Raw genomic sequence first — 24,560 nt, 5'->3', positions numbered from 1 at the left:
CCCCTCTCTGTCTCCCTCTAGCTCCCACCGCTATTTAAGCAGCCGCCACCTCCGGCGGCCACGCCACATGGGCTGACGGTTTACTCCTCGCCGCAGTCCAATGAGAGGCCGGGCAGGGCCCCCCCCGAGCCCCCAGCGGGGCCGACGAGGGGGGAAGGGGGGCCGGGCCGGGGCGGGGCCGCCGGGACCGGGGCCAAAGGCTTCGGCCCCGCCCCGCACCGGGGCCGCGGGGGAGGTGTCGCGTCCCTCCCCGTGTCCCCCCATCCCTCCTCGTGCTCCCGTCCCTCCCCCACGTCCCCGTCTCTCTCGGTGTCTCCGTCCATCCCCATCTCCCCGGTATCCCCATCCCCCCGGTGTCCCCATCCCTCCCCATGTCCCCATCGCCCTGGTGTCCCCATCCCTCTCGGTGTCCCCATCCCTCCTCGCATCCCCATCCCCCCCAGTGTCCCTCTTCCCCCGGTGTCCCCATCCCATCAGTGTCCCCATCCCTCCCCATGTCCCCATCCCCCTGCTGTCCTCATCCCCCCTCACATCCCTATCCCCCCGGTGGCCCCATCCCTCCCCACGTCCTCGTCCCCCCGGTGTCCCCATCCCTCTCGGTGTCCCCATCCCCCTGCTGTCCCCATGCCCCCTCACATCCCCAATTCTCTCGGTGTTCCCATCCCTCTCGGTGTCCCCATCTCCCCAGTGTCCCCATGCCCCCGGTGTCCCCATCCCTCCCCATGTCCTCGTCTCCCCGGTGTCCCCATCCCTCTCGGTGTCCCCATCCCCCCTCACATCCCTATCCCCCCGGTGTCCCCATCCCTCCCCATGTCCTCGTCCCCATCCCTCTCAGCGTCCCCATCCCCCTGCTGTCCTCATCCCCCCTCACATCCCTATCCCCCCGGTGCCCCCATCCCTTCCCATGTCCCCATCCCCCTCACGTCCCCATCTTCCCAGTGTCCCCATCTCTCCCCATGTCCCCATCCCTCTTGGTGTCCCCATCCCCCCGGTGTCCCCATCCCCCCTCACATCCCTATCCCCTCGGTGTCCCCATCCCTCTCGGTGTCCCCATCCCTTCCCATGTCCCCATCCCCCTGGTGCCCCCATCCCCCTCACGTCCCCATCTTCCCAGTGTCCCCATCTCTCCCCATGTCCCCATCCCTCTCGGTGTCCCCATCCCTCCCCATGTCCTCGTCCCCCCGGTGTCCCCATCCCTCTCGGGGTCCCCATCCCTCTCGGTGACCCCATCCCCCTCACGTCCCCATCTTCCCAGTGTCCCCATCCCTCTCGGTGTCCCCATCCCCCTGGTGTCCCCATCCCTCCCCATATCCCCATCCCCCTGCTGTCCCCATCCCCCCTCACATCCCTATCCCCTCGGTGTCCCCATCCCTCTCGGGGTCCCCATCCCTCCCCATGTCCCCATCCCCCCCGGTGTGTGTCCCCCCCCCCCCCCCGGGTGCGGCGGGTCCCGCGGACACAAAGCCGGGGGGCGCGCTGCCGCGGGGCCAATGCGGAGGCGGCGGCGCGGGGGCGGGGGCGGGCGCGGCCAATGGCGCGGCGCCGCGGGGCGTTGCTAGGCGATAAGGCGATGTGGTGACGGCTGAGGGGGCGGCGGGGGGCGGCGGCCGTTCACCCCGGCCCGGGGTTACCAGAGGGCGGCCGCGGGACTCCACCGGCCGGCCCTGCTCTGCCGTTCGAGAGAAAAGAAAAAAAAAAAAAATAAAATCAGCCCTTCGCACCCTCTCGCCTGCCCCGAACCCCGCGAGCGGGTGGAATCCTCGTTTTTCAGGCTCTCCTCGCGCTGCCCCAGGGCGGCCCCGGCCCCGCTCCTTTTCTTAGACTCATAGAACTGGATCTGGTTTTTAAGAATCACGGAACGGTTTGAGTTGGAAGGGACCATAAAGCCCCTCCTGGCTGGGCAGAGGCACCTCCCGCTGCCTCGGGGGGCTGCAAACCGCAGCCAGAGCATCCCCCAGCAATTCGGGTTGGAAGGGACCTTAAAGATCGTCCCTAATTCCACCCTCTGCCAGGGGCAGGGACACCTCCCACTGGATCAGGGGCTCCAAGCCCCATCCAACCTGGCCCTGGACACCTCCAGGGATGGGGCAGCCACCACTGCCCTGGGCAGCCTGGGCCAGGGCCTCAGCGCTCTCCCCATCAAGAAATTCCTCCTTGTGTCCAGTCTAAACCCGCCCCTCTCCCAAGGGTGTTTAATTGAAGTACTTGGGTCATCAGAGAAAAAGATGAGAAATTCCCGTGTTTAATGCGCTTCGCACCACCTCCCCCAGCAGGACCCAAAACCTACCTTCCTAATATTTATTGTTATTATGCATACTTTGTTAATTTTCAGCATACTGGTTTAGTGTTTGATGGGAATGGTTGGACTCGATGATCCGGTGGGTCTCTTCCAACCCGGTGATTCTATGATTTTCACGCTGTGTTTTTATAGTTACTCTGAAACAAAGGTACAGTGATTGAACTCCTCCTTTTCCTATGGCCAAAACGAAACAATGAAGAGCCATCCTCATCCCTCACCTCCAGTTACCATCAGGAAACCTGTTCCTCAGGGAACCTGAATAAATTAAAGTTGCATTCCTGGCAAGAGATCTGCATGACCGGGCACGCTGGGTGATGTACAGGGGACGGCGATGACACCAATCACCCAAAAAAAACCAAAAAAACCCACCCAAACTTCTCAAACAAGGAAACAAATAAACCAAAAACCTGCAAAGAAACATAGATAAAGGCATCTCTGAAGCCTGCATCTCACAAATTTGTATCCATGATGTAGGAATAACGTTTTCCCGTCTCAGATGCAGTAGTAGAAAGATTACAGAACAAACCACCCTTTTACTAAGGGCACCTGTAAGCGCACATGGAATCTTCCCAGCACTGAAATCCTGCGCAACTCCAAACTTCAATATTAAACATGGCATTGGAAACAACAACAAAGTTATTTTTCAGGATCATCTATAGCTATTAAAAACCTCAGAATTTACACATTGTGCTCTGGAAATAACTAGCGAGAGCTGTAACTGGTGTGCTCTGGGCCAAAATTCCTGTTCTTGTTAGAAACCACTCTGCTTTGAGCTACAGAAAGAGCTCATTCAGGGCCTGGTTTAAGGGAATGCATCATGTTGTTCCGGCTCATGAACAATGTTAAATGTTGAATCCAATGACAGGATTTTCAAGTAATTAAACTATTTAGAAAGAAGCCTGCAAGGTCTCTCAGGCCTCGCACTGGCTTGGTGATTTCTCAATGAAATTTATTGCAGATTTAGCATCTGATTACAGCATCATTGCACCTTTAGCACTAAAGCAAAACATTTTCAGCATGGAGTAGAAAAATAATTATTCAGATTCTCAGAATGATTTCTACCACATCATCAGGTGCCAAAAAGAGCAGCTGTTTGCAAAGAATACCAGGAAAGCATTTCTAAAAAGAAAAGTGCTGCAGGAAAACAGAAAACAAAACCACTCATGGTTAAATAGCGCTCCTTCATTAATCCTGCCTTGATTTTATATATGTTTATATGTCTTTAGCAGCAAGTATTGAACTCAGTGATACCACTCATAGAATCGCTTCTGTTGGAAGGGATCTCCTGAGATAACTCCAAACCCAACTGGACACGGTCCTGGCCAGCCTGATCCAGCTACCCCTCTTCGAGTAGAGGGATGGGCTCGGTTATCTCCACAGACGGAGACTCCATAACCTCTCTGGGCAATTTGTTCTAGTGCTTGACCCTCCTCACCGTAAAAACATTTTTCTTGTGGTTTTCATGTGTATTTCCTTCATTTATAGCAAAAGTCATCACTGTAACAGCCCAAGACAGCATGGCATTACTGAGAACATTATAAACATACGCTGGTTACTTGTTTTAGCATCCTGGTGTGTTCATAACTACACAGATATCCCTTATTACATCACAACTTGATCAAGTTTTCTTTTCACTTCATCTGTTGTAAGACCTATTTCTCACAGTGCTTCAGCATGATTCTAATTCTTGCTAATGTGTGGTTTTTCACTACTTTAAATTCTATGCAATCTCTTGTTAAAGAAAAACATAATGATTGGTGTGACAACATAAGTTTAATTTTACACTCTTCCATACCGTCTTAACAAGGGGAAAGAGATACAGAAGATGAGAAACAAAACAGATTCAGGTGTAATCTTTTAAAACCCCTTTCGTTCAAGTAGAAAGACAGCTGCGCAGGATTAACGGTTGCACTGTTAATTATAAGAGAAAAGTAGGTTGAGGCATCCCACTTGTAAACTTAAATCACATCTACAGTTTCTCAACAAAATATTTGCTAAAGACCTTCAAGCCCTGCCCGAAGACACAAGGCTTTTCATATGAATTAGCTGGGCATTTCTAAATCCATGATGCAAGCAATATTTAACCTCTATAATTAAAATAAATCAGTATTAACAGTGAAGACTAATCTCATAATATACATAGATTAACCCTTTATTTTAGGGTTCACACTATGAAACATGGTATTTACTCTTTCTTCTGGCAGTGAACATCCCAACTCAACAAATAAAAATTAAGCTGATATTTAGATCTGATTTACAGATTCCAAAGTAAATCAGTAGCAAGCCTGGACCTGGAACTTGCAGCCAACAACGAAATCAGTCTTTAATGTTATAGTTGCGGATTTTTGTCCTTTTAGAAGAGATTTTTGGTTTTCTGGGATGAGCACAAGATAAATTCCTGGATTTTGACTTCTGCTGAACTTCTAGCCTGGTTCCTCTGACTGTCAAATCTGGCATTTCAAGTTTATCCTTGGTTTTGATATTTTGCTGAGATTCTTCAGCTTGTTCAGTTGAACATACAACTTCAAACTCCACTGCTCAAAAAAAACAAAACCAAAACACTTTATAGTTATGTTTGTATTTAACTATGAGACTGGAACAAGTTTACCCTTTTTCTCCAAATACGTTGCTGTGATAGTGCCACCTTGTTGAAGCCTTATACTGAGTAACAGAACCATTTCTGTACATTAGAGGTACAGAACTGTCCATTAAGGCTCGCTATGCTGATGGAGTAACACATCAGCATCTCTGTCTCAGTCCTCACTTCATCTGTAGCTGTCTATCCTTCATTAGCAGCAGACTCAGACTGCTTCAGAGGGGAGGAAGCTGGAAGGCCGGTGTAACTGTTCAAATCAAGCATCACCCATCTGTTCAGCTGTTTTTAAATACCCCATTTTACAAGTTCACCCTTCTCTCCTTCGTGAGAGGTCATGGTATCATTCAAAGCAACATCAACATCATATAAAGTCAGAGCTACCTACTCCCCTCTTGTGAAATGGTATAAAGTAGCTGGGTGCAATCTCTTGACCTTTTTTGAGACATCACCAGCAGCCATATAAGCTGCAGTAAAACATGTTTGGATATGCATGTTGCAAAGGGCTCAAAGGCAATTCTGGCTGCTTGACAACGTTGCACTACTACCAATATCTCCTCTTTGACATAGGAAGGCATTTACCATAGAAATCTTCATTTTTATTGTCTAAAATAGCTGTGTGTACTAGAGAGCACTAACTCAAAAAGTAATGTCTTTGGTTGAGCAGCAGGGATACTGGTTACGATACCAATCAGAGTCCATTCTGCAGCGTCTCACATAATCCCCTCACTTTCTCAAACAAACTGAACTTCAGTCTTGCTACAGATTTCATTAGGTAAGATTAGTGGAATTGGTCAGTCACAGTATTCATTGTAAGCTATAGGTAATATTTACAGGTGCTTGGCTCCATCCACATAATCCTTATTTTTCAAGGCACTGAGATTTTAACTTCAGATTTTCTGTGGAGAGCCGAAGCAGGCAGCAGCAATAGTCACAATAGATTTGCAATAATACACACTACAGAATTCTGTACCACTTGTTTTTGAGCACAATAGGCTTCAATCCCAGGCACTATCCAACCACAGGGCAAGAAGAGGAGGTGCACAAACTGATAAATGTAAGTTATTAGCAGGGTAAGGTAAACTTTCATAGTCAACAGAAGGTGGTATAAAGTCCAAACAGAATTCTACATGGAAAGAAATAAAAAATATTCTTTCAGTAGATTAATTCATTCCATAATGCGAGTTTATAGCACTATGCAAAGCATCACACTGTGGCAAGCATCAAAACATAACACTTTCCAAAATAGTTATGTTCTGGCTTAGCTTGAACAAGCTGTTCACTCGTGTGTGTGCAATCGCTGCGCAGAATCAGGCTGGCGGCATTTGTTATTGCAGGTGGCAAAGGCTCAGGGCACCCTGTGCTTTTCATGTCAGCTCACGCTGTTCAGCTTGCCACCTCGTGGTTACCTACAGGTGGTGAAAGAGGATGTTTGAGCCCATGAGAGACCTTTGGATGCATTTTCCTGCCCAGAAAAAGGTCTTTAATCATTATAGCACATTAACCTAGACCTCTACCACATCCGAGAGACAATAAAGCAGAATGTCACAACATCAACAGTGCAGGCAGTCACGTCTGCAAGGGACTGGATACAGCTTTAAAGTTTATTTTGCTTGAACAGGAGCTGCAGCAGAACGAGATTACCTGGTTCATGGTCTAAGCAACAGCAATGGGCAGATCCATAAATAGCAGACAGTGAACAGTGCTCACAGACAGTCTGTTTTTTTCAAAATACTCTCTCAGTTTTGAAGGGTCTTTTGTATTCAGCCAAGAAAATGACTTTCAGAAATAAAAGCCCTGCTCCTGTAGATCCAGAGGCACAGTAACCAAGCATCAATGCATCACATGCATCCCTTCCTCTGCCTTCTGCATGCTTTTCTCTTGACATTAGTACAGTTATAACTAGTAAAAGCTGCTTCGTAGTTAGGTGTTTGGAAGAACAACACAGAATACAAGCATTCTGTATGGCTACTGTAAAGTTTTGGACTGTCAAAAATCCATGTTAACACATGAATTTAAAACCAAAAATTGCAAACAAATACCCCAGAAATAGAAACGCTCTTTAAAGTGAAAGATCCTAAGAGAACACAGACACAGGCAGACCTCTTGTACAAGGAAGTTGCAATTTCCAAAGATGGAAAATTTCATTTAAGAAACTTTTCACCAGGTGTTTGCCCACGGCTAACAGTGCTTCTGAAGGAATATGAACTCAAACAGGTTTCTATTCAGGAGGAGAACTTTCAAGTGAAGAAAATGTAATGAGAGGATTAGTTAATATTTGTGAAACACTTCAAAGATGAAGTTTTATGTAACGCAGAAAAGGAACCATGAGTCTTTCTCCGATTGGAGGCGGACTGAAGCCAGAGCCAGACCCCTCTTTCTGTTTGTTATTATTTCACCAGATCCTTTCTCTGGCCAGCTTTTTACCCACATGGATTGCTCCTAGAACTGTCAGTGATGTCAAAGCTGTTGAAATTCTGTCTAGTGTGGAAACACTTCAGATAACTTTTGATCCACAAAGTGTAGAATTTCAGACCACCCAGCCGGGCAAGTAGCAGTAACAATGAGAGCTATAGGAAAAGAAACCATCCCTCTCTAAGTTTAAATAGTAAACCAGAAAAGTTACTTTGCCGCAAGGCAATTCAATCTGTTCTTTGTTAGGCTACAGTGTAAACTCAAGAAGGCAGTTCTGGGTATCTGTGGAGGTGGGGCCTCTCAAAACCGTCCACTGCAACTGGAGCTCTCCTCTGGCATGGAAAACATGAAGTTTCATCTTCCCGACAAGCATATAAAACAAGCGACTAGCAGGGACATTCAAGGTGCAAACACAGCTTGCATTACATTCTTCCTCCCTCTGCACCGACCCCAGCCTCTGTTGACCCAAGGAGGTACAGCTGATCAGGATCTTTTCACGCGCTCATACAACAAAGCACGCTTCACAACATTTGGCCTTAATATAAACACAGTCTTACAGCCAGACTTTAGTGGGTTATGTTTTTCTTTCCTTTCACAATAAAACCCCGTCTCCGATAGCAAGTAAAAACTTAATTAAGCTGAATTACTTGAAGAAAAATTAATTCCACCTTTCCAAATGTTTCCCAGAGCTTCTGCTCCTCCTGCCTAGCATTTATCTAAATTCAAAAAAGGCCCTATAACCCAAAGGTGAACAGAGAAATCTTGCAGCATACACAGGCGTGAATCACATGGTTGTACATGCCTGTCGTGATTTTCATTGGAAAGCATACAATTCTTCTGACAAGCAACTGTCCTTTGCCAATGGCCTTTCATCAGCATTCAGGACACACAGAATATGGTTCACCAGCCAAAGTCTCCCACCTGCTCTCAGCCTCTGGGATAGGGCAATAAAAATGAAAGAAACACAGAGTTTATGTCTCACTAGTTCAGTCTATGTACGTAACACAGACGTGTCTAACATCATCATGGCTTGTACCCATGTACCTCTGCAGCAGGATCTTTTTCTTTCAATAATAAACAACAATACAAACACCTGAACAAGGAACCCGTGTTTCTTCTAAACCCTTTCTTGCTACTTGCCTGTAGAACTAACACACATATTAGATCCTTCTCATTCCTGCAGTACAAACTAAGTCAGCAGGCAGAGTAAGCCGAGAGAAAATTAAAACATCTCACAGCCTTCTGACTTGCTTGGAAGCTTCCACAAGTTCCGAATTCAATGTAGAAATGAATAAAGTATGTAACAGTCCACTTCACTAACCCAGTGTTAACACGTAGCATAAACCCTTCTAAACACACTTGAGTCATTGAATTGTGTCATATGCTGGGAATATAGCAACCTGCAAGGCTTACTTGACATGCCAACTGTTTTAAGTCCCAATAGGCTGTTTTGTACACAAAAAAAAGAAGGAAGCTGTTCAACAGGTTCAGAAAAAATCATTCCCACACTGCAACTGCTCCTCTTTCACCAGAAATATCCATAAAACATAGCTACTGGTATGACAGATTTAGACACAGTTGAACTTGCAAAAGAAATGTTTGAATAAGTGAAATAACTTGCTTGCTTTGTTGCAAACCATTTTTTGTTACTGAGCTTTTAAGTCTGTGTGCGCGTCGCTTGTATCTGAGAGCCCAGTGCCAAGTCACTCCATCTTAACGACTGTTCTATCCATTGTAACCACGCGTCTGATGAATGTACTAAATTCAAGTGAGTAGTTTTAAACAGGAAAGACTGAATTTTCTATTATCTCAGACATGAAAAATAATGCAAGCCTCTGCTGAAAATGAGAAGCAGAACTCCTTCACAACTTCATGTATTCTGCCCTGTGGTGATGTTCTACAAAAAAAGAACGAGCTTTGCTTTCACGATCTCATTTTCTGAAACACAGGAATCACTCCAGGAAAATTAAAGATACCACTTGGATGGTTTCCTAGAGGAGAAAAGCTAAGCAACATAAAAAAGTTTACAGAAGTCTTGTTCTCGCAGTATTTCAGGGCCTGCACGCGTGAGTGAGAAGCTCTGTCCAAGGGTCCTTAGGGTAAATCTGGATGCAGAGAGCAAATGAAGGTTGTTCTCAGGAAAATATCATCCCTTGTTGATGCTTCACTTCTGTCACATTGGCAGGGTCATCTTTCCTTTTTGCTATTCTCTAGGTCCCCCCAATCTACAGTAAGTTTTGCAACGGTGGCTGGAAATTTCGAGACATTAAGAAACTGATGTCCTTGTAAGGCTGCCAGCAGTGTTGCATCACGCATACGGCAGCTTGCGACTGCATGACACTATCAGTAATGTTTCAAAGACATTATTTTGCTTATCCTGTCAATATAGGCCTGACCCGAGATATCATTTCAGCCCCAGTCCCACAAATAAAGCACACAGACCCCAACTGGGTCAGCATTGTCCATTCCAACCCTACAGGTCTGTCCGCATATATTACTTTGTCTCTGCAACGCGCTGCTGTTGTGAGCAAATGCGCTGATAATCCATTCTTCATTTTGATAGCCCTTATAAATATTATTTATTGTCCTTGTGTACTGCTAAAGGTATTTCATTGCACCTATACACTGGTTTAAAAATAGATGCAATGTAGTTTGGAAATGACAGCGGGGTAAAATGTCATGGAGCTTATCACTCCCTGCTCAGAATGTACCTTGACACAACTTGTGTCCACTGTTTTTCTTTCTCTTCACTGTGCATCCCTAAGGGTCTGGCCACCATTCACAAGTTCCTTTACAATGTGCCCATGCAGAGGCCATACTTTCTGCACATCTCTTACTTAGCTCTCCTGCTAAAATTTCCAAGAACACCTAGTGGTTTTTGGAGTACAATACAGATTAATGTTCAGCCTATGCCCTAGGTTTTATCTCTTATCCTAAACCCGGTGCTGTCTGACAGGTAAGGTCAGGATGCTGCCTCACGTATAAGAATTTGTGCCTCCTTTTATATTTTTATGTTCCATCTTGTATCACTGGACTACAATGTTCTAGTGAACAATATCTAGTTCACCATGTGCCAACAGCATGTACCACATTATGCCCATGATTTCGCTCTTGGCCTTTAGGTCTCAGCATACGAAGCAGTATTGTAGCTATTAACCTGCCACAAAATTAATGAGTAAGGAAGGATTGCCCAAATTGCAATTTGATCTAACAGTCACCTGGCAACACATGAAGTGTGCAGTTCTCAGACAGACACATTCATATATCTGCCACAGATAAGGTTTAGACGATGTTAGGACAGAAGGGTATTTGCACTTGCCGTGAGTATTTAATAAAAGGGGAGAAATATTGCAAACAAAGGCATCAAAACCAGAGTTATACGGGCACTCCTCCTAGTTCTTCTGCTGGCAACAGTGAAATTGCTTTTAAGTAACTCATTAGATCTTCATATTCCGATTACAGAACTGTAGCCACAGTATTGGTCATGTAAAAACAATAGTAGAAGGGGTAGAATCCTCTACCATACTTCCATTCTTCTAGAAGAGCCAAACGCTGCAACTACTTTACAAAGCACGCTTACCCTCATCGGTGTTCTTCTGAGGACTGAGAACAGAAGGGCTTGATTCCATTTCTAATGCTTGCCAAACACCTTGGCAGAAATTACTTGCTCCAGATGAAGAAAGCTGGACCTGCTGTGCTTGACGAGGACTCTGCCTAAGTGGCTGACTTTGAACGACCTTTGAGGATGTATCTGCCTTTCGTGGCTTTGGCCCATGATTTTCAAGAGCGAATTCCAGTTTAACCTGTTCAAATTCAAATACAATCTTGTAGAGATACATACTTTTCACATCAAAGACGACTGAAATTTGGTTAAATTCCACAGAGATGTCCTGGTCTCAGAAAAAGAGGGTGTTTTAGCAAGAGGCAAGACAAAAGAAAATTATTATTATTTTTAACGTTGTACATCATCACAGAAGTGATTGAGAAACAGTAGTTTATTAAGCGTTAACAAATACTGCTTTGCTCAGGAACAATGCATGACTTAAACACATATATTTTTAAGCCTTCTAGGGGATGACTGTTGGGCAACAGCAACTGAAAAATCCAACCGAAGGCAAATTACATTGATGATAAACAGCACTGTACCTCAGTGGATGGTAATTTTGTTTCTTCCCCACAGCTGCTTGGAGCTTCTTCTTCCTTTAAGTCAGGGCAGGTAATCAGAGAATTGGTCCTTGGGGGACGCTGCTGCTTTGCATATTGCAGCTCCTAATACGAAATATTTCATTACAAATTACCCATGGTCTCAAAAAATAATATATTGATAGCTTTGTTTGCTGTCACACTCCTAGATTTAAAACAATCAGTTAAAATAATAATAAACAAAACATTAAAAAAAAATTATGTTCCCTTCAGATTGACATGTCTAAACTGCCTTTCTAATAAACCTCTTACTTAATCTGTTCAAGATCTACATTTCTTGCTGCTGCTTCTTACTGAAGTTTATATTGTCAGGGTCATTCTTCACTTTTTGTCTTTTTCCATAATTCAACTACAGAAGAAAAATTCCCAATAAAGTCCAAACTCCTCAAATAAAATAAAGCAGTTATGGAAAAATAATTTGTCAGCAACTAAAAAAACCTAATTACCCCACAAAGTTTCTCCTGCTTTCAACACATAGCAATTAGAGTGAGATTTGATGAGAAGTGAACTGCTTCTGTCCTGTCAAAAGGCTATGTATTTAAGACTAAAGAAACAAAACATGAGCCCATCATGTAAAGTAATTGGCACTGAAATTCCTGTAAGTGTGACAGTAATAAATTCTCTCAGTTTTTGTTAACCTCCAAGCAGCCTATGAGTGGAAGATGTTGGACTGCTGCTCCCAGAGATCAGCGCCCAACCTGGAAACTCTCAATCAAATCCTACCTCTCCAAGAGCCATGGACACATTGTATTTTTAAAATCTAGTCATTCTTACAAAACCAAGAATAATCTTAAATGACTTCAAAAAGAACATAGGAGACAGAAGATGTCAGGAAAATAGGAAACACAGTACCGAGCTCATTAATAATAAGGCAAGAGAAGACTGGGATGGATGGGCAATAAACATCCATTGGTCTCAATTTAAGAGCCAGCGGAGTTCTAAGATGAGTAGTGAAAGAAAGATTAAAGAGGTAGAAAAGCAAAAAAAAACGTAAAAAAAAGTGGGTTTGAATTGCAGCAATTTTGCTCAGATCACGTTTACATATTTAGTATAAGCATTTAGCTTATCCTTTTCAGACCTCAATCCAAGCAGCACACAGATGAAACAAGAACGCTACAAAAGGTCTCCTCAAATGCTTGGCTGCACCCTAACCTCCTTTGGAAAAAATATTCCCAATGTTAAATTTTAAGAGCTTAAGAAACAGTTCAGTGAATGGAAAGTAAAAGTGAATAGAAGATGCCAAGTTTCTGACTTAGAGCTAATAAGACATTCACAAGCATCCCAAATAAATTACATATCCACAAACCCGCTGAAGCGTTCCACGAGGACTTCACCTGTGGGCAGCCTTTCCAGTCTTCCCGCACACTTCAAAAGCTCTAACCTATTCCCTTCTGAAACCTCATAAGAGGGAGATCCGAATCCTATGCTCAGGACAGTCTTCTAGGACCAGAGTTGACCTTTTCTCCCTGGAGTTTTACAAGAAGTTTAAGATCTCCTGCTCCAGAGGTAGCCCATGCCACTGTTCCATAGGATGAATCATTGATAGGCCAGTGAGGCTATACATTTAGTGCTCCCCAACACTTTTCTCCGAGGACCTTCTTCATGCTACAGGATGCTAATACTGCTTGGGACAGTGTCACTGTGACAGGTCCCAATCAGGTCCTCAGGCTGTCAATGAAGAGTTGCAAAGCAATGCTGCATTTCCAGACCTGTTCTCACACAGCTCCAATAAGTTGAGCCTTTGCCATCACAGAACCCAGGCAGCTTTCTCAATGCTATGTCCTAACAAGTATTTTTGATGCCCTCACTAACAGTTTTGATGTCAAAAGAACTGGATTAGATACATTTGGTAAAATATACCAGATTCTCCAGCTCACATCGCACTTACCTGGCTGACCTGTTACAGTTCTCAGTCTCTCTTTCTTATCTTAGACTCTGCTATATCTAAGGAAGAATAGATCTCCATTAGCACTATAAAGGGACACCAGATGGCATTCCCAGTTTATCACTGTCTGATGGATGGTTTACAATGTTTGCTCACACTGCAACCTTTAAAACTTCTTCATTGACTAATGGGCAGTAAAGAAGAACAGGGGCTTACTTGCACTCAAGCAACCTGTTCAAATTCAGTTCTAATTGAACCTAACAGCACAGACTTCAGGCAGCCTTCAGGAGTACCCCTCCTGCTGGATATCTTCTGCTAGGAAGAGAAATTCTAGCCCCCATGATAGAATGTCCAAACAGAGTCAGGATCCCTTAGAATGTATTCCAAAATGTTGCCATAGATTCAGTCAGATTGATTCACCTTAGCCAAGAAATACATGTACTTGTTTTGTTCCCCAGATATGTGCCTTTCCAGGCTGAAATACTGCTGTGTGCTCGGAGGCTTGGAGAGCCTTTTCTTTTCATATTCAAACATTTGAGCCCTCCAAACAATTACTATCCATTTTTACTACTGTTCTTTATCCAAGAGAATAGCATCCTGTGCAGGAGCTGGATAACTGTCTGCCTAAAGATGTGGTGGCAGAACACCAAACTTGGCCCTGTCAGCACTTGTTCTCAAATTTAATTAATTACTGGATGATCTTTGCACTTCCACTTTCTAGACTGTTTTCTTAAATCTACTGACCCAGAAGTTTTTGTAATTACTCCAGCTAACACTCCCATGGACATAATTACATGGCTAATCGGCAGCACTGTTTTACTGCACAGGAAAGAAAATAATCTATTTTTGGCAGAACTAAATTACAAATAGAAAGTGCGTCATCCCCAGACATACAACTGGTTATAGTGGTGCCAGCTGAGCCACTTGACCTTCATTTACTTAATTTGTAGCGGTTTTTCTAAGCAAATGCAGAGGTTAATATGTTGGCTTGTTTCTTTAACACCATTCTTAATGGTAAGAAAAATCAAGTATTCATTAGAATTTTCTTCCATTGGTTCTTCTAGGGAATTCACCTTTGCCATTCAAACTGGCCAGATGGTTCATAAACTCTAATATTCTACATATACTCTGTAGGGTTATCTGGCTGACCAGATAAGATCTGAAGAAATTTGTGATAACAAAAATGTATGTGGTTATTCCACCTTTTTAGAATGGGTCTAGATGTAAAAACTTTTAAGGCATTTTTAGAATGTGTTTCAAGTAAATGGATGACAGTTGTGATTTCTAAAGGTAATCTGGCAACACTGTAGAATTATCTCCTGTCTAGTTTCATGTTATCACAAAGATTTTAGCATGTAGCAAGAGTAAACTTCAATCTCCTACATATTCCTGGATAAAACTTAGCTCTCCACAAAAAGGCTCTCCATCTGTTCTTGATTTCAATTAAGAGAAATAAGAATGCATAAAGAGAGAATTAAAATTAAACAGAATTGTCCAGAGGATATTAGCTTTAATTCAGTTGATTTTCCCCTAGAGGCAGAGGAGATTGTAGTTTCAATCTAATATGCTGGAGGCTGACTGCTTGGAAAGCAGTTCAGCAGAAAGGAGACAGGGAACCTGGTGGACCACAAGCTGAACGTGTGGCAGTGACGCTTTCTAGAGGCCTTCGGCCTACAGTACCCTGGGCTGACATCAGGAAAAGCACTGCCAGCAGGTCAAGGGAGGTGATTATTTCCCTCTACCAAGCACTGGTGCAACCACACTCGGAGTATTGCATCCACCTTTGGACTCCCCCCATAGAGAAAAGACATGGACACACTGGAGCAAGTCCAGCAAACAGCCACAAAGATGATCAATGCCTTGGAGCATCTGACACATGAGGAGAGGCTGGGGAAGTTGGCCTTGCTTGACCTCCAGAAGAGATCCAGGAGTGATCTTTTCAACACGGAGAAGCACCTGATGGGGACGTGCGAGGCAGTAAAGATGACTGAGGCAGATTCGGTGGCATACAGCAGAGGAACAAGAGGCAACAGGTAGAAAGCAAAGCACAGGACACACTGTTTAGACATAAAGAGGAGAAAGACCCAAACGCCAAACTTCTTAACTGGGAGGGTGATTAAACACTGGAACAAGCTGCCCACAGAGATTCCCAGAGGAAGTGTTTCTCTAGTTGAACTTGGTTAATAATTCTACTGGTGTTTGATGCGTCAGAGCAATCACCTCATCCTTTTTGAAACAACATTGTTTACTGCCCTCAAAATTACAACGACAATCAGCTGCTCTGACTCAATCCTCACACGAACAAATGTGCTGATCAATGAAGTAAAGTACATAGTGAAATCCTGATTATTGAAGTCACTGGGAGGTCTGCCACTAACGACTAGGAGAGCCAGTATTTATCCACTTGTCCCTCCGATGAAAGCTGCAACTGAACTATTAAAAGTTGTATTTTAATTACAAAAGATTAGAGACAGGTTAGATGCTTTCATATATGGAAAACATGCTAGTACAATAATTTGGACAAGGGTGCTTTAAAATCCTACCACTGTGGACATTTGGAAACGTGCTCACTGATTAATCATTTTCAAGTTTATCTGAAAACACACTGCAAATCCTTCAAATGGCCCATCTTACTTATTTAAAACTAAGCTCTATGAACCTCGTAATACAGCATTGCATTTATGCTGCATTAACACAAGTGTTTGTGAAATTCCTTGGATGAAAGTCATGTTTTAAAAAGTTAATTTTGAAGCCCCAAATATAACCCATCAAATAAACGAGGTAACATCTGGCTGGCAGCCAGTCACTACTGGTGTTCCCCAGGGCGCATTTTTAGGGCCAGTTCTCTTCTATGGTTTTATCAGTGACCTGGACCACAAAAGTTAAGTGCACACTAAGCAAGTTTGCCAGTGATACTAAATTAGAAAGATATTGATAGATTGGAGCGCTTGGCAATCACCAACCATATGAAATTTAACAAGAGCAAATGCTGGATCCTGCACCTGGGATGGTGTAATTCTGGATGTCCGTACAGACTGGAGGGCAAGAGGCTGGGTGCAGCCCTGCAGCAAGGGATTTGGGGGTTTTGGTTGTCCAAAGGAGGGCAAAGATGATGAAAGGACCAGAGGGCGAGACGTGTGAGAAGCAGATGAGGATATTTGGCTTCTTTAACTTGGAAAAGAGGAGACCGAGGGATGACCTCATTGCTGTCTGCATCTTCCTCACAAGGGGGAGCAGACAGGGAGGTGCTAATCTCTTCCCTCTGGTGTCCAGTGATGGGATGCAAGGGAATGGCTCAAAGCAGTATCAGTTCTGACTCGATATTAAGAAGTTCTTCCCTAAGCAGGCGGTCAAGCACTGGAACAAGCTCCCCAGGGAGTGGTGATAGCCCCAAGCCTATTTGTGTTTAAGAGCATATACCATTTAACTTCTAGGTTGCTCAGTATAAAGATCCTCATGGATCAAGATATTCTATGGTTCTATGAAATCTCCCAAGGTATCAAAGGAATATTTGAGCTAAAGTCAGTAAAAGACATTTACATGTAGAGTTTTAAGGAAAGTTATATTCATGGAAATAGAACTGGCTTTACTGCTCATTATCACAAGATTTCAGAGAGCACATTACCTGAGTTGCAATTCTGTGCTGCAGATGCTTTAAAGCTGATAGCTGGCAGTGTATTCTTTTGACAAGCTCTCTTGGAAAAAGAGTACCAGAGGCAAAACAAACAGTGCAGCGCTTAGTGCTAACAGGATGCCAAAGTCCTACAGAGGAGAGAAAATACTGAGGAAGGAGTTCTTCATTGTTATTTTGTCACCAGTATTACATTCCCAAGTGTTTATAGTGGATATAAATGAACCACAGAACACAGGCCTTCTCACTGCAGACAAATTCAATACTATGTGCAGAAAGGCCTTATTCCTTTGCATTATTGCCAAAGCAATTGTTGCATGGAACTTAAATGTCCACAGTGAAATTTCCTTACGTTAGATATATTCTTGATTCAAGTTTACTCTATAGTACGCTTATTCTGCTTTCTCTTCCACATTCATAACACATTAGTTTTTATTCCAAGAGATAAACTATTTATTTTCTGCTCCCAAAAGAACTCTCAGTTCAACTTCCAGTTCCCACACTGACATCTAAGCACGGGGGAGTCTTTCATTTAAGGTGTTCATCAACAAAAAGTTACTGCATACAGACTCTGTATTCTATCACAGCTCCTCCTACCACAGGATAATCTTACTCACAACAATTAGCACCACAGTCTCACACAAACCACGCAGATGAAAAATCAGTCAAGTCCAGTGCTTTGTTTGATATTAAAGAATAGCTCTCTCCAGCTTAAAGAATGAGCTGATTCCCAGGTTTTATTCTAAATATACAAACTAGAATTCTTCTGCAGAATAAATTTACCTTCCTTCAATACCACTCTGAGTTCTGCTCTGAGTCTGTTTCCCATTTCAATCAGCTGCTGCTTCTCTTGGCTCAGAACTGAGATTTTTCTTGCTGCTCCCTTCAGCTTATTTTGCATTTCTTGTACAGTACAGCCGACACCACACTGAAGACCAACATCTACCATCTTTTCTTCAAGAACTGTGGGGTTTGGCCCCTGAAAAAAAACAGTGCTTATAATGAACATTTTGAAATTGTGGTCTGCAGGCTTAGAGTTTTGTACAAACACACATTAGAAACCAGCTGAAGAAAAAGTGTAAAGTTGAAGTCTACAGCCTGTTTTTGAGGGTCTGTCTTAAAAATTTTGTTAGCAATATAGGGCAAAATAAACTGTGCAGCAAATCACTATAACGGCCAGGGACGTTCCCATAGATATTGTTAACCCTAAGTGTAAAATAACACACATAGGATAAACACTGTATAGCTGCACACTAGAGAGCAGTTAATTTTAAGATAAAATGTGTTACAAGCCACTTCACAGCAGAAAGCAATCTACCACAAACCCTCATTTCTGTAATCATTGTGTGCATACACACATATAGGGTAGATATAACTTGCAATGTTGTTTTAAAGTAAGGCTGCAGAGTGAAAAGTAAAGATTCTGTAACTGGTTTTGTCCCTGCAAATCTAATTGAATCCACTTGCACATAGAAATTATGATAAAGTCTTTGCCCCAACGATCACATCCTTGTTTTTCAGAGCTATATACTGTCCCCTTTCAGCCCTCTTATTAGAAAGACTTTTCAATATTCATTTAAATGCTCATCATTCACTGAACAAATTGCCTCTCTATAGGCTTTTTAAATACTACACATTGCCACAAATGTCTAAATGTCACATATATAACAACCATTTTATAAAACTCTCATTCATCTCAATGTTTATTCTTCTATATAGAAAGTAGCTGCAAGTGTACTATGCTAATTGTGCAACTCAAATCAGTTTTCAACTAAATCACCCTGAACACTGCAATTGAACACACTGAAAGGAATTATTCATACTGACAAAAAAAAAAAATCCCAACTACCATTGCCTTAGTGCGTCACACAATGCTCATTCTCTTATTTCTTTGGATAAAAGAGGAGGCCCTTGAGAACATACATGGAAAACGCCCAGGTCCACAAACACTATGGGGCATAGAGGTGGAGAAAATAGCGTAGAACTAGGAGTGGAACCCAGAAGTCTTTTTACCTTTAGATGCATCTCCAGAGTAAAACTCTACCATACAAAGAGAGAAAACACGGAAAAGATGGGTACTTAAAAAGCTGAGAGGAAAAAACTCTCCTCTGAGCTGAACAAAGAGAAAATAAGAAAAACAACTATACGCTCAAAAGTCTACAGGCCTGTTTTACTGGTTTCCACAATAAACTTTCCTATTCTTTTCTTAGCTATATCTTCAGCTCTGGAATCCATCATTTTGAGATTATTATAACAGAGGCTCTGGGGCCATAAATAGAAAGAAGAAAACTATTGCTGTGGCTCTCTGTATTGACTTCGCACCTGCACGCCCAGGGTTAGCTACCAGTATCGCTCAACACTCCCCAATGTAGAAATATTTTTGCCTGTAATTCATCATGGCCTCAAGTACATCCCTAGCCTGCAACTAATAAATGTAACGAGCACAGAGACAGCATAGAAGAATGTTTAAAGAAAAGCACTTCAGCTATTTACTACGTGCCTATACATATAAAGCACAAGTAATTCAGCATTCCACACTGAAGATGCACATCGCCACCTGAAAAATGTTCTTGTTCTCATACCCAGCCCTGAGCATTCAATTCTAGTTTAGCAGCATGATGCAAAGGGTTAATCTCTGGCCAGAGATGTTCAGTTCCTATCTTAGTGTCTCCAAGGCAAAGCCACTCTCTACTTTTCTATTAAGGCTCTATCCCCACTAAAGGAACGTGAAGAAAATGAGAATGCATCTTGGACAGCAGTTTGTAAAGCACTTTCTGCAACAGAAAAGAACAGTTGCTATAAAATTCACTCCTCACCCAATTCTGGAAGTGGTCAAAGAGAAAAAAATAAATGTGTTGTCTATACTGGCACACAGTGATTTCCTAAATATAACTTGACAGCAGGAAGAAACAAATCTCCTTCTACATTCAACAAAAAGATACAACTAAGATTAAACACCTGGTAGGTTGCATATGTTTTCACATAAGGTTCCCAAGGCTCCAAAGTTTTATTTAAACCTTGATTTTTTTTTCAGTTCTTAAAGCTCTTAGGGGTTTATGTATCAGCACTTCTTGTCCTTATATATTACTTAGCTATTATTTCCATTTTCTTGAACTTGAGTAGTTACTAGTGAGTCTTAACATGAAGATTAAAGCATAAAACAGATATTGGTTGAATTTACAGATTACTAACTGTATTTTAACCTGTCTTGCTGCAGACTCCATTTAGTACACTCATCAGAGTGCAGTAGTGACAGCTTTGTCTCTATTGACCTCATTACAAAGCACTTGAAAGAATTTTAGTATTTAGGATAAAATATGGATTCACAAAGGAAAACTTGAAGAGGTGATACCCAGCAGTTTCAGAATTTGCAAGTGGGAAAGCAATATATCAGGAAGGGCTTGAAAGATCACAAGTGTCTTGTGCCAGGGAATAACTAGTCAAATTTTATTCCCTAGAAAGAATAAGTTTGGCTGAAAACATCATTGCTGGTTCTCACTGAACTTACATGGATTACTAACTGATCACACAAGCTTATATACTGCTTTAGTTTTTAGTATTTATTCAAACAAAAATGATATGCTATGTATTTAATTACACACATACGTGCACGCAGATATTTTAGGTAGCTGAAAACTCTTCATACCTTTTCTGTGCCTGGTTTTGCAACAGAATCCGAGTTGTTTGAGCTGACTTTGATATTGCTCAAAATGGTTCCAGCTGGAATTTTATTTGTGCACAATGAACCTAAAAGAGAAAAGGAGCATACTATGAATGTATATGTATTTATACAAAGTTTAGACCTTCATAGCAACAGCTGCTTCATAACTTGTCTCGCTAATATACGCGTACACCACTTCAGCCCACGTATTGTGAACACAGTGAAAAAAATATAAGAATTAGTAGTCTCACCATACACAAACATCAGTTAGCTAGAGAATGCAGAGTTGACTACAGATGACACATTAGAAAAGCCATTTCGTTGGTAAGGAGCACAGAGAAGTTTTTGTTTCTTCCAATCTGCATTATTTAATCATTCTTGGGAAACTGGCAATACTGAGTATAACAAGAATAATTAAGACACAGTAGCTTCTTTCAAGAACAGTTGAAAAAAGAAATCACCAACAAATGAAAGTTAATCCCAAAAAATTTCTCCTTTAGTTCTAGGAAAAATGCAAGTCTGAATATATTGATGTCTATGGACAAGTGAGGGGAAAGAACAGATGGCTTTCTAGAAACCAGAAGTACCCCTCCAAGTTACTGTCACCATCTTAAAAACGTCAAATTTAACATTCTCATCTCTTTCAATGACTGAAAATAATCTCCATATATTTTTAAAAGGGATTAAGAAAGATTATTTTAGTTGATAAAGTATTTCAACCACAAAGAAAACAGATAATAGATTTCTGAAAACTTACGTTTATCAGTTGACAAAGATTATTGCTTCTATTAGACACTGCTAAACTTTGGCAGCAGCAAATCTTTTACATACCAGAATATAACATCTCCAAAGCACAGGTAACTAACTTCAGCTGCCTGTGACAAAAATCTATGCTTGAATTTATTTTTTTTTAATTTAAAATTAAACAAGGTTTTGCTTTATTTGGTTATTAATGTCTCATTATTAACAAAGCTAGAAATACCTATATTTGTTAAAATGACTGCACAATAAACCAGCTCATGATGTCACTCCACTGTACAAATTACAGTTGAAAACTAATTCTGCAAACTGGTAACAGATCCAGTCTCACTGCAAAATTAAGAGAGAAACATAATGACAGCAGAACAGTTTGTATGACAAAATCCTTTCATCAAATAAATCTTTTTCTGGAACACAGAAAACGCACAATGGTTCTGGAATAGTTTGAAGCAATTAGAGGTTAAATGTTTACACAGACGAGGCACAGAGATGTAGTAAGCAGCAATGTAACCACACTCATGTAGCTGGTAAAGGTGCTAAACACAGGGCTACTTACTCCACAGAAGTAAAAGATACCCTTGAAAAACTTCTACCTCGACCAATTTTTGTTAGAAAAAAAACAAACCAAATCAGCGCTGGTTATTCTATCACCAAGTTACAGTTGATTTCCTTTCCTCCTTTGTCCAGGCTTCCAAAAGTCACAAGAAAGTTTATGAGGAAAAAAATCCAGTTTTGTTTCTAAGCAGTTCTGCACAAGAGCCAATCAAATCCAAATTTAGCAAATTATCAGAAATCTACTACAAAACATACCCAGTTGTAACAGACAAATCTTCTGCAGGTTTGCGAGGTTTTTTTTTAATGCTACCAGCATTGACCTCACCATGAACGATAATGAAAAAAGTAAAAATGGAAGTCTAAGCCATGAGATACTGAAACGTTTCTAAAAGATGCTAAAAATCATGTGACTTGTGACAATACCTGCTGAAGGGATGCATCTGGAAGTTGCTTTGAGCAACCTCATCCAGTGTAAGATGTCATGCCCATGTAGGGGGGCTAGATGTGATCTTTAAAGGTTCTTTCCAATGCAAACCATTCTGTGATTCTATGTTTCTACTGCTCCACTAGTTGGAATTCTGTAATAAATTGTAATATACATTTACTCTTTATATATATATACACACACGCAGAGCCCTGCTTTCCTGGTGGTAATTTTGTAGGGACTTAGTGTGTGTATATTTGTTTTTAATAATAATATTCTTGCAGTAGTTTGCAATAGAGACAAACTCAGAACCTCAGACCTCTGTGTGCTTGTGTATTGTGGAAACCCGAGAACCTCACCGCCACAACCTTTACACATCTGTGGGTTGAGTTGCCCTCATAGTTTGTGACCGTGACCACTATGTTTCCTCAATTGAATTCAGAGGTCTGTGGCAAGAGTCATCACCTTGCTCTGCAAGCTGCCTGTTTTCTGTCAGAGAAAGAGAAGGCTCCATCTGGTCATTAAGACTCTCCATTTCTTTCCTCATTTGTGCAATAGCAGCCCGAAGGTTGGCATTCTGCTCCTGCAGCTTTTTTATTTCCACGGTAGAAATATCTTTGCTCAGATAACTTCTATCAGCATGCTTACATACCTGCAAAATAGAAGTACAACACAATAACAACACTTCATTAATGAGCAACATATTCTCTCCATATCACAAAACAGAGATCCTAATACTATGAATCCATGAAGAGACTTGGGATAAAAGAAGCTCAGGAAGAAAAGAAAGATTTGATTATACTGGGGATTTGCCAGGAAAAAAAGTGCTATGACAATAAAATGAGACAGGGAAGGAGGCACAGATGGGGAAGAGGATGGCCAGAGGCAGCTCTACCTAATCACCGTTGTTCTTCAAACTGTGCTCACTCTCTCTTCCATGCATGGGCACCCCAACTCTTTAAGGGCCTTACAGGCTCAAGAGCAGTCCCCTTTCTGACCTGCCAAACTCTTGAAAGAGTCATTGGGGATCGTTTGTTAACAAGAACACAAAAAGGCTGGACATCATTTGCTGAACTGGAAAAGGGGAAGGAGTCTGTGGATTACATCTGGACAATGGACAATATATAGAAAACCTCTAAGCACTGCAGTTCTAAAATAGGTGCAACTCACAGAATCATAGAATAGCTTGGGTTGGAAGGGACCTTAAAGATCATCTAGTTCCAACTTCCCTACCATGGGCTGGGACACCTTCCACTAGACCAGGCTGCCCAAGGCCCACCCAACCTGGCCTTGGACACCTCCAGAGATAGAAATCCCAGTACAAACTTCAGGAAAAAAAAAATAAATTAGTAGGACCAATGAGCTATAAAGACTGGGATATCAGGATATCAGGACCTTGACATTATTTACTTCTGCTGTTTCTTCATTTGAAGTGTAACTGCAAGCATTTTTAAAGAAGTTACATTAGACCAATGGTGACGTGTTATAACTGGTTTCACCCAAACAAAGAATGCAGAACTTGGATTCCGCCCCTGTAAAATCCTCTCTAGCTGATAGAAACACTTGAAATCAGACATTTCAGAAATGCAGATACTGTTTGGTACATGAGTATCAGAAAGTTCTGCAATTGTGGAATATTCACTCCTACAGCCACTAAGTGAATCCCAATTTACAGACTGTCCAGACCAGATGTTTCCAAAAAGGAAAAGATTATCTAATGTATTTGCAATATTTGTATCAAACATTGCTAATTTATGTTTTTCAGCCCCAGAAAAGTTCTTTATATTCAACCCTAACCTTGAATTGTTGCAATGCAACAGTTCTGCCTTCTGAGAGGAAAAGGCAATTCATGAGGCCCTGCACACAGGACATGCATCACCAAAATACTTCAGTCTCAACATTTATGCCTTTCACAGCCTCAAATACTCTACTCCTTGTCTGTTTTCTCCATTATTCCCCACTTCCTTCAGCCCCCTTATTTCCCCAGTCATAAATCTCTTCTGTGAGTGTGATCTGAAACACTAATGGCCTTCTTCACATTTCCCTGTTGTAAAGACAACAGCTGCCCTACAGCCTCTTTCTCCTGCGGCTCTTTCTGCTCTAAGACTGCAGGGTATGCAGAAGATGAGGATAAT

At 42.1% G+C, this 24,560-nt stretch overlaps 1 protein-coding gene across 1 annotated transcript in view; it reads right to left on the bottom strand.

The window, feature by feature from the left end:
• Positions 1-4,019: 4,019 nt before the first annotated feature.
• CCDC57 (coiled-coil domain containing 57) overlaps positions 4,020-24,560 on the bottom strand; it is a 44,822-nt gene continuing 24,281 nt past the window's right edge. Inside the window, exons 7-13 of the mRNA XM_069872923.1 lie at positions 22,891-23,077; positions 20,673-20,773; positions 17,810-18,005; positions 17,021-17,157; positions 11,454-11,576; positions 10,888-11,110; positions 4,020-4,833 (exon numbers count right to left, since the gene is read on the bottom strand). Coding sequence (XP_069729024.1) covers positions 4,616-4,833; positions 10,888-11,110; positions 11,454-11,576; positions 17,021-17,157; positions 17,810-18,005; positions 20,673-20,773; positions 22,891-23,077 — 1,185 coding nt within the window. The 3' untranslated portion in view covers positions 4,020-4,615. The remainder of the gene's footprint in view (positions 4,834-10,887; positions 11,111-11,453; positions 11,577-17,020; positions 17,158-17,809; positions 18,006-20,672; positions 20,774-22,890; positions 23,078-24,560) is intronic.

Source organism: Phaenicophaeus curvirostris, chromosome 19, assembly GCF_032191515.1.
Source record: "Phaenicophaeus curvirostris isolate KB17595 chromosome 19, BPBGC_Pcur_1.0, whole genome shotgun sequence".
Classification (NCBI taxonomy): Eukaryota; Metazoa; Chordata; class Aves; order Cuculiformes; family Cuculidae; genus Phaenicophaeus; species Phaenicophaeus curvirostris.
The sequence above is the reverse complement of the archived record's forward strand: the minus strand, read 5'-3'. Positions and strand labels throughout refer to the sequence as shown.